A 12,688-nucleotide genomic window follows, 5' to 3' on the forward strand; every position below is an offset into this window, starting at 1 on the left:
ATCTGGCACAGAATTCCCCCTGAATAAGACTTCCTTGACTGGCTGCAGTGATTATAGGTTACATTGTAAATTACACGTTTAGGTTGTATGAAGGACATAGGCAAAAAACATTTCATTTTGAGAATACACCAGTCTTGGGCCTACTTTAATTCAACCAGAGCAGGCAGACCTGGGGGAATTGGAATGATGAAGGCATATTTCTATATTGTCGTTAAAGGCTGCAGAGAGGGCAAAACTTAAGATTTTTTTTACTGAAGAGTTTTATTAGCGCTATGCACAGTTTACAAACAAACAAAATCACAAATTTAAACCCTCACCTGTGGTTACGTCAGAGAACACAATTACTAACAGTTAACTTTCTGCTGCACTTATAGATGCTTTTTATTAATCAGTTAAAAAGCGTTTTATGTTAACATCACATATTGTGGTTTTCTCTTCATGGTCCCTTGGTGTCATACAAAAAAGTGGTTTCTATAAATTACTGTATTGTTCATCGTAAAAATTGTAAACATTTCATTTTGGCAATTGTTTCTCAGTTAAACATTGTAATGAAAAGATTTAAATGTTTTTGTGTTTCTTTATTTAAAATCCTCGGTAAACAATTCTAGCACATGTTTGGGGGAGCTTGTAATTTTAGAGAATACACAGACAATGGCTTTTGTTTAAAGGAGAGAAAAGAGGAAAAAGTGAAAAAGTGCAGAACTGTTGGTGACAACAGAGAAGGATACAAAGGATGTTTCTAGCAAGGCATTCATCTGAGAGAGAGGCTGTGTTTTTCATTATTATTAGCACTGGTTATATCATGCACTTAGTCTGTCTCTGTCAGTATTTGTCAGTGTTACTGCATTTTTGTCCTCCACTTTAGCTCTCAACTTTCCTGTCTTGTGGGCCAAGCACGAGCAAATGCCATTTTGTTTGTTGTCATTGTTTGCTGGTCTTGTTTGTAAGCGTTTAGTTGCTCAGATCATCGATCCGGTGCTTGTAAATCTGGCTCCTGCCTTCTTGTCGACCAAGAAGACATTGTTTTGTTGCTTTCGTTGTCCGTCATTGTTTGTCGTTGTTGTTGATGATTGTAAGCGTTGGTGGGCAACCTGGATTTAGAAGTGACAATCCAGTGACACATTTTGCCAAAGACTTGGTTTTACCTGTCCAAAATACTCTCACCATTTCCCAATGTCAAGTGCTCTAGGCTTGGTAGTGCGTGAAACGCCTAGTGATTGGATACTCTGCGGAGCTCACCAAAGAGAAAGTTCTCAGAATACAATCACTGGGTGTTTCACACACTACCAAGGCTAGAACACTTGACATTGGGAAATTGTGACTAATTGGACATGTAAAAGCAGTTTTTTGGAATATGTGGCACTGGACGGTAGCTTGTGAATCCAGGTGGCCGTTCACCGTTTGTGAGCATTTAGTTACTCAGATCCTTGATCAGCTGCTGGTAAATCTGACTTCTGCCTTTTTGTGGGGAAAGCAGACAACATTTTTTGTTGTGGTTTGTTTGCTGGTCTTGGGTTAGGATCAGATCAGGTGCCTGTAAATCTGACTCCTCTTTTCCTGTGGGCCAAGCAGACGCCATTTAGTTGCTGTCACTGTTCCTTGTTGTTGTTGTCGTTGTTGCTGTTGTTGTTGTTGTTTATAAGCCGTTTAGGTGCTCAGATCAATGATCAGGTGCTCATAGATCTGGCTCCTGTCTTTATGTTGCTGTCGTTGCTCCTTGTTGTTGTCGTTACTCCTTGTTGTTGTCGTTGCTGTTGTCGTTGTTTGTTGTTGTTGTTTATTGTTGTTTATGAGCCGTTGTTTAGGTGCTCAGATCAATGATCAGGTGCTCGTAGATCTGGCTCCTGCGTTATGTTGCTGTCGTTGCTCCTTACTGCTGTCGTTGCTCCCTGTTGTTGTCGTTGCTGTTGTCGTTGTTTGTTGTCGTTGTTTGTTGTCGTTGTTTATTGTCGTTGTTTATTGTTGTTTATGAGCCGTTGTTTAGGTACTCAGATCAATGATCAGGTGCTCGTAGATCTGGCTCCTGCCCTTGAAGCTGGAGGCGAGCAGGAACTCCTTGTTGTCAATGGAGACGAGGGCGAAGGCCCGCGGTGCCTGGATGTTGAGCTCCTGGAAGTGGACGAACTGGCCCTTCTTGACATCCCACTGGTACACCTGAGGGCAGAGAAAGGGAACATCACTAAAGGGACACTGTGCAGGAAATGGTCAAAAAAAAGGTACTGCAACTATGTTGCTCATTGAAACAGGGCTGCCTATTGCCAAATTTGATCTTTACATGAAAGTTTGCTAAGTAATAAACAAATATTTGCTAGTATGGTCCAAGTACAGTCGTTTTTGCAGCTAAAATTGCTATTTTTGGAAATTCAAAATGGTGGACTATGGAGAAGATCCCCCTTTTCATGTATGAAAAGTGCAATTTTTCCAGTCATAATGAATACTTAGAATCTGATGCTGGTGGTAAGTATTCATGAAAAAGGTAACATTAATGGTATATTTAATTTTACATATTATGGTAGACCTTTAATACAGTATACATAAGATATGAGCCATATGATGGTAGACCTGCGTTATATACATAAGATATGAGCCATATGATGGTAGACCTGCGTTATATACATAAGATATGAGCCATATTATGGTAGACCTGCATTATACACATAAGATATGAGCTATATGATGGTAGACCTGCGTGAGTGAGTAATCGCTGCCCAGGACGGCGTACTGCCAGCTGCCGATGGCCACGGGCTGGAAGACCATGGAGCCGCGCGACGGCATAGTCTGGAGCTCCACAAACATGTTGCCATCCCAGCGCATCACCTAGGAGAGAGAGAGAGAGAGAGAGAGAGAGAGAGAGAGAGAGAGAGAGAGAGAGAGAGAGAGACTATTAATGACACAATGCAAACAATTAGTCATGTCATGATCCATGAACATGTTGCCGTCCCAGCGCATCACCTATGAGATGAGAGAGAGAGAGAGAGAGAGAGATGGGTGAGAGAGAGAGAGATGGAAGAGAGAGAGAGAGTGAGAGAGAGAGAGAGGGAGAGAGACAGATATGGGAGAGTGTGTGTGAGAGAGAGAGAGATGGGAGAGTGTGTGTGAGAGAGAGAGAGAGAGAGAGAGAGATGGGAGAGAGAGAGAGAGAGAGAGAGAGATGGGAGAGAGAGAGAGAGAGAGAGAGAGAGAGAGAGAGAGAGAGAGAGAGAGAGAGGTTACCCATTAATGACATTGTAAATAAAATTAGCCATATTATGACCACAGACTGGAAGACCATGAAGCCGCAGAGAGAGAGAGCGAGAGAGAGAGAGAGAGAGAGAGAGAGAGAGAGAGAGAGAGAGTTTAAGCATAGGATCAGTCATATTATTAATTTGATAGGATAGTACGGACAGGGCAGGAAATGTTCAGGAGAAAATGATGGGGGAGGATCAGGCAAATGTCTGGCCAATCCCCACCCCTTACTTTGGAGTCACTCATGAAGCACGTCAGTAGCCTGGTAAACCAGCGCCACCCGCTGGGCGCCCAATTTTTTCAGCTGCGAGTGGGTCTGGCCTCGAATCTGAGAACGTTTTGAACACTGTGCCCTGAGTCTGGCAAAACCAATTACAACGCAGAGATTTGTTTTGAATCAAAGCGGGCGGGGTTTTGAGGGAGTGACGACGAAGCTTGCAACACCGTTGGGAAAGCACATCAACGGCAAAGATCGCCGATTGGTCAGAGCGCCAGCACGGTTTGAAAAAACAACAGGTTGTTCTGATCAGCAATCGTCCAAGGTAACGCTCATCGGGGCCAGAATAAATTACTCCGGTCTCACATTTAGGCTGGTTTATCAGGCTAGCACGTCAGGTAAATGCAAAGGTAAACCATGATACTAAATCGCTATATTTAATAGCAGTGTTCCCCACAGAATTTCTGTTAGTCAAACAGGGCTGGACTGGGGGGAGAAATAGGGACCAGGCACTTTTAGCTTTAAGATACTCTTCATAATCAGAGGCGCAGAACTGGCTTACTGGTGGGCCCTGCACCCTATGTTTTTTTTCAGAAATGTTTACATAACAGTAAAGCGCAGGGGGGGGAATCATGAATAGCCTATTATTGTAATTATTGAAATACTGCATTGTTCTTATTGATACTGACTTCAGTATATTCTTCAGTCATATCGTATCCACTAATGCCTGTGTTTTTTATTTTTGTGTGTTTTATGGATGTCTCCATGTCTTTTGTCAATTGTTGCTTTATGTTGTTTCAAGTCTTTTTTTACGTAGGCCCTTCTGTTAGCACTTTGGTCAGCTGCTTTTGTTGTGTTAAAAGTGCATTACAAATAAACTTTGACTTGACTTGATATGACAAGGTCATCTAGATACATGGGACATAAAAACAAGTAAACTCATGACATTGTAGACAAGTGTCACCTTGGAGTCACTGATTAAGCAAAACTGTTAGGCCTAATTAAGCTCTATTTTTTTTAACACTTTTGCCCTATTTCATTTCAGTATGCTGACTGTATCACCACAATACATGTAGCAATTAGGGGTGCCAAAAACGAATCACTTATTCAACTTTAGTCGATTATACCACTAATCGAAATACTGCACATAACAAGGTCATCTAGATCAGTGTTCCCCAACCTTTTTTGTCCTGCGTACCCCCTAAGCCATTTTGTCATATGATGAGTACCCCCTCAGCCTCATTCATGCTCTATTCCTCTATCCCAATGTGACTATAATCAATATATTTGCTATTATTACATCTTTCTGCGTACCCCCTGATGTGTGCTCGCGTACCCCTAGTGGTACACGTACCCCTGGTTGGGAAACACTGATCTAGATACATGGGACATTAACAACAAGTCAAGTCATGACATTGTGGACAAGCGTCACCTTGGAGTCGCCAATGAAGCGCGTCAGGCAGATGTAGAGCTCGCTCTTGACGTGGAAGTGCTTGACGGCGTACACGTCCTCCATCTCGGGGATGTCGGTGCGCCGCTCGAACTGCTTCGCCGCCTTGTTCCAGCTGTAGATGACTGGGCGCTGCGAGCTGCTGGAGAGGACCAGGTGCGGCTTGCCGCCGATCTCCAGGTACTCGACGTCCGTGTCCCGGTACCACGGGTGGAGCGACTGGTGCGAGTAGAACCCGTTGCCGTTCCACTTGTAGACGGTCGTCGAGCCGGCCTTGGAGCTGTCGGCGATGACGAAGAAGTGCTCGCCGTCGATGCGGAACGTCTCGATGTCGTTGGGCTTGCGGATCTTCAGGAAGTCGATGTCCTGTGGTTGGAACAGAGTTGAAATGTGCTCATTTTAGGATTAGGTGAACTCGCACAAAATCCGTATTTTTTTAAAATCATATTTTATAATCAGGGCTCTTAAATTAACTTTTTTCGTCACCAGCCAAAATGGCTAGTGGATATTAATCTTTGTAACCAAACACACGTGCACTAATTGGTCAAAATGGCTAGTAAGTTGGCCTTTTCTACCAGTCAAACTTAAATTTCACCAGCATTTGGGCAATTGGCTGGTGTTAATTTAGAGCCCTGCTTATAATATATTTTATTATATTGCATTTTATTTATATTCTATTATGTATGTTTACATTATGTGTGAACTATGAGTTGCACAATAAGTTGTACTAAATTAGTGTTTCTCAACAGGGACTTTACATCCCCCCAGGTGGTGTTGGGGAGATCTAGGGGGGCGTTGGATTATACAGCTGAGAAGGATACAGCTGAGAGGGGGAGGTGCTAAATTGACATTGGGGGGCATTGGTCTGTTTAATTTACTGATACTGAGGGGGGCATTGTCAGGCTTATGATGAGGTCAAGGGGCTTTGGGACACTTTTGATGAGGTCAAGGGGGCATTTGTTCAAAAAAGGGTGAGAACCACTGGGCTAAATTATGCTCTGGAAAAGTGAGGGCCTTCGGACATCGGCTCCGCCAAAGTGCAGAGCACTGCTCTGCCAAAGTTCGATTCCATTATTTTCAATACAACCCCGGCACACCGGCGCCGATGTCTGCGGATGTCGGTGAGCGATTAGAGGTGAGTTCTATTTTGTGGGAGCCCCCCCATTGACTATCCATGCTGTTCGTGTGAAATTGGGTTTGGGGGTCAGAATTGTGTCGGAAGCGAAAGTGCTCCGCAGTGCTGTCGGAGCCAATGTGCGGAGGCCCTTAAAGGGACACTGTGTGAGATTTGTAGTTGTTTATTTCCAGAACTCATGCTGCCCATTCACTAATGTTACCTTTTTCATGAATACTTGCCACCACCATCAAATTCTAAGAATTCACTATGCCTGGAAAAATTGCACTTTTCATACATGAAAAGGGGGATCTTCTCCATGGTCCGCCCTATTGAATAGCCATTTTTAGCTGCTGTACTTGGACCACATTAGAAAAAATGTGTTTATTACTTAGTAAACTTTCATGTAGAGATCAAATTTGGTAATAGGCAGCCCAGTTTCAATGAGCAGCATAGTTGCAATACCTTTTTTGACCATTTCCTGCACAGTGTGTTTGAATGCAACGTGAAGAGGTTATGAATGAGATCCACCATACCTGGTTCTTGATGAACTTGTTGGCCGACACATCCCGTTTGTAGATGTGTGAGCCGCCAAACAGCTGCGCCACGACCACAAAGAGCTGCTCATCGATCACCAGCGGCTTACACACCACCGTGGAGGTGCCTGCCAGTTGTAGAGTAGAGTAGAGTAGAGTAACTTTATTGATCCCCAGGGAGAAATTCAGGTATCCAGTAGCATACGTAAATACACAGATACACAAATGCCCACATGAACATTTCAAGACACAAATAACACAGGAATAGTCAGGGAGGAGAAAATAAATAAAATAGTAAAGATAATAAATGTAAAAAAAAAGGTAATTGTGCAAAAAGACATTCTGTGAGTTGGGATAGACCAATGCAGAAAACATACTCTGTCAGTTAAGGTAGACAATCTTACTGTAACATGACCTGGAACAAGTGTTGACAGGTACAGATGATATAGTATTATGTAGAAGTAGGCAGTGTACAGAGTATGATGGGTTGGAAAATTCTCACAATGTCACAGTAAAGTACAGGTAAGTGTATTAGGCAAACACACACACACACACACACACACACACACACACACACACACACACACACACACACACACACACACACACACACACACACACACACACACAGAGTTGTTGTGTGTGTGTGTGCGTTTGTTAGTGAAAGAGAGAGAGCAGAAGAGAGAGGGAGTGAGAGTGAGAGAGAGAGAGGCAGAGAGAGAGAGAGAGAAAGAGAGAGAGACAGAGAACATCCAAACCATTAACCCCTTAGCGCAGAGGAATTATTGAAATGGGGCACCTAAGTCACGCCCTTCTACTTCCGATACATGGGGCAGGAGCTCGCAAAATTTTGAATGCGAGTCAATGGAGCGAGTCAAGCTAAATCCTCATCCCGTTTGGCATGTGCTCTGGATTTCACATATGATGACAGTGAATTTGAAAGGTTTGGATTTGCGTCGTAAGACCACTCATTTTCGGCACGCAAGAAACGTTATTTTAGCTTTTGTGCAAAACTGTGTTGGAGACTACACTTGCGCCTCGCATATCTGACGTGAACCGAGGCACAGCCAACCCTACCGCTGCACCGTGGCTTAAGTGGCTGCACGTCGGACATGCGACGTCTGTTGTGTAGTCCAAATAATTACATATTTTTGCACATTCACAACTCAAAAATCGCTTGCCAAGTGAAGTCAACAAGCACACCATTGGTTGTTATTAATTCTGAGGCACAGCATATGTGTGATCCACGGGGAAATGCGAGGTGGGTCGGAAAATAGCTTTGATCAGTCCATTACAGCCCAGTCAAAAGTTTTTCCGTTGTCAGCCCCAGAAGACGCCCGGAAGGGATGGAGACTTAGGTGCCCCATACCGCATATGATAGGGTCCTCTAGGTAATATGGGATATAAAAATGTTGTTCCAAGTTCTTTACACCAAAATCATGGTCATATGATGGGGATCTAATTACAGTCCATGTCTCAAGGAGTTTCCCACAAGCATAGTGGAGAAAGCTGTTGAAAGTTTGACAATCCCTTCCAGGGCTGAACTGGGGGAGAAATAGGGCTCGGGCACTTTTGGCTTAAAGGGGCGCCTCATTATTAGAACTGAATCACCGATGGGCCCCGCACCCTCATGCGCCCCTATTTTCAGAAATGTAAGAAATATATGTATTTATATGTATGTGTACATATGTGTTGTATGTGTATATATATATATTTCTGAAAATAGGGGCCTAAAGGGTGCAGGGCCCACCAGGAAATGCCCGCTATGCCACATGGCCAGTCCAGCCCTGCTGTTCATGTCTCAAGGAGTTTCCCACAAGCAAAGTGGGGGAAGCTGTTGAAAGTTTGACAATCCCTCCTGACGTCACATGGGAAGTCAGAGGAGAAACGGTGCATAGTCGCTCAGCAAACCTAACCCCAAATTCTTTTCCCTGACCTGCCGCAAGCAATAGATTGTTTGTCTGTGCTGGAAATTTTATTTAGAGCAGTGCCAACCAAAACTGTGAAAATGTGTTTTTTTGTCCAGTAGGTTTTTTATGACATTGCAGGACTTAGATTAAATGGAAGTAAAGAACTAAAGGAAACAAGTAGTAAAAGAGTGCCCAGAAATACCCACAGAGGTCATTCAGTAGGACACATGTCTGAACTAAAGCAGAATCTGATAAAGTCCTCACCGTGTTAATTTGATAAATAATGGCATTTCAAAACGTAAATTGATTCACAGTACATAAACATCATTGAAATTCTGCAAGAAACTTGTGTCTCATCCTGTAATGTGCAAAGATTTATAGGCCTACCCACTATATTTTTTATGTATCTTATTCTTTTAACTTTGGACTCAGTACATGAATGCCTATCAAAGAAAGATAGATTGAAATACAGCTGCACATTTTCGCTAGAGGAGGACCTAAGAAGAAATGAGAACAAATACAAGATATTCGAACAAAGGGGGAAGTGAGTGAGTGGCAGATTCCTTTGCAGTGCAATAAAGTTTCCCTCTCTTGGTAACAGTAAATAGCTACAGTACAAACACCATGTGTAACTTTTTCACATTCTACTCCAGGATTCCATGGTAACTAAGAGAAACCAACCGCCCCCTAGTGGTGAAAATGACAAACAACAACCACCGAACAACCACGCAGCCAGCCAGCCACCTTCCAAGCCCAGTCAGGCCAGCCAGCGAGAGAGGCTGATAAACAGCAAGGAAGCCGACAAAGGGGGTGACAGAGGGGTCAATTGTCCCGGGCCCAAGGAGAGAGGTGGCCCAGAATTGAGTTCTCATTACATTGTATGTATTGGATGGGGGGGCCCTTGAAAAGGACTTTGTCCCGGGCCCGGGGCAGTCAAAGCTGTCAGCCGCCCTGATAAAACAGCGTGCTGTTGTTATTATGATTTACTCACTCTCGATGCTGTCGTAGGTCCTGAAGACCATCTCCACGTGGTCCCATTCCAGGAAGCTGCAAGTTCCAGTGAAAGGTTGTGCAAACACCACGTATTGATCATTTCCAAATGCAAAGGCCTCCACCGAGATGGACTCGAATTTGAGGGGCTGGTGAGAGGCGAACTCTGTGAAGCGGACGGACAAACACAAAGAGGGGGGGGGGGGGGGGGGGGGGGTGGGCAAAGGGGAGAGAGGGGGGGGATTAGAGGGGAGGGCAGTGAACTGCTGTTAGTCTGTCAAAGAGATTTCAGCTCGGAGCTCGGAGCTGGAGTTGAGTAACACTTGGGGGCCTGATCATCAAAACATGCGGCAGGAGTGCTGACAGAAGAGCAGGACGAAAGGGATCAGCTGTTCCGGGCCCAGGGAGAGAGGGGGCCCAAAATTGGGGCCTCATCATTACATTGTATCTATTGGGCTGGGGGGGCCCTTTCAGATGACTTTGTCCTGGGCCCAGCCACAGCTGTCAGCGGCCCTGCGTGCGCTTGTTTTCAAGTGTCATTTGAAGAGATGTCGACACATTTAGTGGAGGAATAAGTGGTGTTTTGTTTTATAAACTGTCAGGGTGTAAACACGCATTGCATGCATTGCATACGCCTTATTTGTTTGATGCAGGCAAACTGTCAGAAACAATAAAGTAATGCGTGAGGGAACACATGAGGCAGGCATAATATGGTCATCATAGTAGTCGTGGTAACAATAATTGTAATAGTATTAACAGAGATTCCTTAAGTATATAGAGATATGCCAATGTAATATGTTGCTATGGGCACCTAACATGACCAGGTTCCGGTCTGCCTAAAGGGGCGTGTCATAATACTCCTAGCATTGAATAGAACAGTCCTTAGGTCTGACTATGTCTGCCTAAAGGTGGATTTACCACCCTCCCCCTTACGACAGTGCAACCCGGAAACAGTGGGCCAATGGCACCTCTCTCTTATCTACTCTCTCTGGTAGTAATAATAAGGGAAGAAGAAGAATACTACTATTACTACTATTATTACTACTATAACTACTACTCTGGGGTGCATTTCTGGAACGCGTAGTTGCTAACTATGTTAGCTACTTCATTGGTTGTAATGTAATTTCCCATTGGCAACTACCAAAGTTGCTAACTGCTAACAACTACGCTTTCCAGAAATGCACCCCTGACTACTACTATTACTACTACTACTATTGTACTACCAGAACTCACAAGGGCTCTAAAATAACACGCGCCAAACGGCCAAATGCTGGGGATAATTCAGATTGGCTGGTAGAAACTACACTGGTAACACTTTATAATAATGTTCCTTAATAAAGACTCAGTAAATAATTAACTAATGATGAATAAAACATTAACAAATGTTTTTATTATTAACTAAGCTTTATTAATGCTTTATAAAATATCTACAAATGATATCTGCAAGATTTTACACACCTTATAACAGAGTATTTTATTCATTTACAAGCAACTTGTAAATGTTTGATAAATATAAAATATTAACATACCATTTCCTAGTCATTTACAAGCATTTGTTTACATTTCCTAGTCATTTACAAACGTTTGTTAATGTTTTGTTCATCAATAGTTAATTATTTATTAAGTCTTTATAATGCTTTTTTGCATCCATTATTCTAAAGTGTTACCACTAAAACTTACTAGCCAATTTGACCCATTGGTGAATGTGTGTTTGGCTAGTAAGATTAACAACAACAACAACAACAACTTTGACAATGTAAATGCCATTTTCCTTTATACATGGCATGCTACGGTAATAGGCTAGCTGCAGATACACTTTATGTTTCCCAGGGGAAATTAAAAGCAAGTGGAGAGCTTCTTTCCAAAATGAGATATATCCATTTTGGAACATTTTGGGGAAATTGACATTTTTGTATGGGCATTCCATTGAATTGCATTGCAAAATGCATTTTTATAGAGGTTTAAAAAGTATGTTCTCAAAACATTTGAATGGCAAGAAGGCACGCATACATGACAGGACTTCTTACGTAACAGTCAATTGCAAAAGTCAAAAATGGTTGATATCTCATTTTGGAAAGAAGCTCTTCAAGTGAAGAGATCTATTCTGCCCTTAGATCTGAAATCTACTCCACGGAGACTGTGGTGGAGCACAGCCTTCAGCACTTTATGACCTGAGTCTACAAAACACATTTTGCAATCAGTCGCCTGCTGTGTGTGTGTGTGTGTGTGTGTGTGTGTGTGTGTGTGTGTGTGTGTGTGTGTGTGTGTGTGTGTGTGTGTGTGTGTGTGTGTGTGTGTGTGTGTGTGTGTGTGTGTGTGTGTGCTTGTGTGTGTGTGTGTGTGTGTGCATGTGTGTGTAATTTCCTTCGGGGTTAATAAAATCTTATCTCTCACTGACTCTATCAAGGACTTGATGGGACACTAGAGCCCTTTATGGTTTTGTTTTGTCTTGGTTTTGTTTTTGTGTGTTTTATCTTTTTTTTGTCCTGCCCCTCCCTCTTTTTCCCCATGTTATGTGATTTTTAATTTTGTTATTTTGTCATAATAATAATAATAATAATAATAATAATAATAATAATAATAATAATAATAATAATAATAATAATAATAATTTGATTTAAAAAACTGTTCTCTCTACTTTACCTTTCAGGCGCCATTGGGGGCTGGCCCCTTGCACGGGTGAGGCATACATGCAGTTTCATTGTGTGCAGCGTGCATTGTGTGCTGTGGAGTGCTGTGTCACAACCATGACAATAGGAGTTGGATAGAGTTTCCTAGTTGGGCTTTCACTTTCTCTCACTGTGGGTGCATTCCAATATGCGACCTTGCGTCCTCCACTTGTGCTTGTTGCCTCGCCCCGCCTCCTGGCCCCTCCTCCGTGGAGAAAACAATAGAGTTTCCCCTCTGTCAGCCTTGCCAAAAAAAAAAATTGGGGGGACTATTCTACATTCACCATCCAGTTTGCAAATGAGAAAATTACTTTACAATTGAGCTCTTGAAAAGATATTGAAATATAATGCTGTTGTCAGTGATGTCATCATGACATATTTCTTCCTGGTACGAGGCCACAAGCACAAGTGGAGGACGCAAGGTCGCACCAAAGAAGGTGGATCTAACAAGAAGCATCATTTTGTTTCTTTTCTGGTATCCACTTTATGTCGGGTGAACGCCCCTTTAGGAGACCTTCGGTTAGGAGACCTTCGGAGTCCTGAGGTTGAGAGTCAAAGAAGTCCCCTTAGCGCTGTA

At 43.0% G+C, this 12,688-nt stretch overlaps 1 protein-coding gene across 1 annotated transcript in view; it reads right to left on the reverse strand.

The window, feature by feature from the left end:
- Positions 1-563: 563 nt before the first annotated feature.
- Positions 564-12,688, reverse strand: part of lgi1b (leucine-rich, glioma inactivated 1b) — a 26,218-nt gene continuing 14,093 nt past the window's right edge. Inside the window, exons 7-11 of the mRNA XM_063220797.1 lie at positions 9,444-9,608; positions 6,543-6,670; positions 4,875-5,258; positions 2,686-2,817; positions 564-2,154 (exon numbers count right to left, since the gene is read on the reverse strand). Of these exons, the coding sequence (XP_063076867.1) occupies positions 1,981-2,154; positions 2,686-2,817; positions 4,875-5,258; positions 6,543-6,670; positions 9,444-9,608 (983 nt within the window). The 3' untranslated portion in view covers positions 564-1,980. The remainder of the gene's footprint in view (positions 2,155-2,685; positions 2,818-4,874; positions 5,259-6,542; positions 6,671-9,443; positions 9,609-12,688) is intronic.

Source organism: Engraulis encrasicolus, chromosome 17 (assembly GCF_034702125.1).
Source record: "Engraulis encrasicolus isolate BLACKSEA-1 chromosome 17, IST_EnEncr_1.0, whole genome shotgun sequence".
Taxonomy (NCBI): Eukaryota; Metazoa; Chordata; class Actinopteri; order Clupeiformes; family Engraulidae; genus Engraulis; species Engraulis encrasicolus.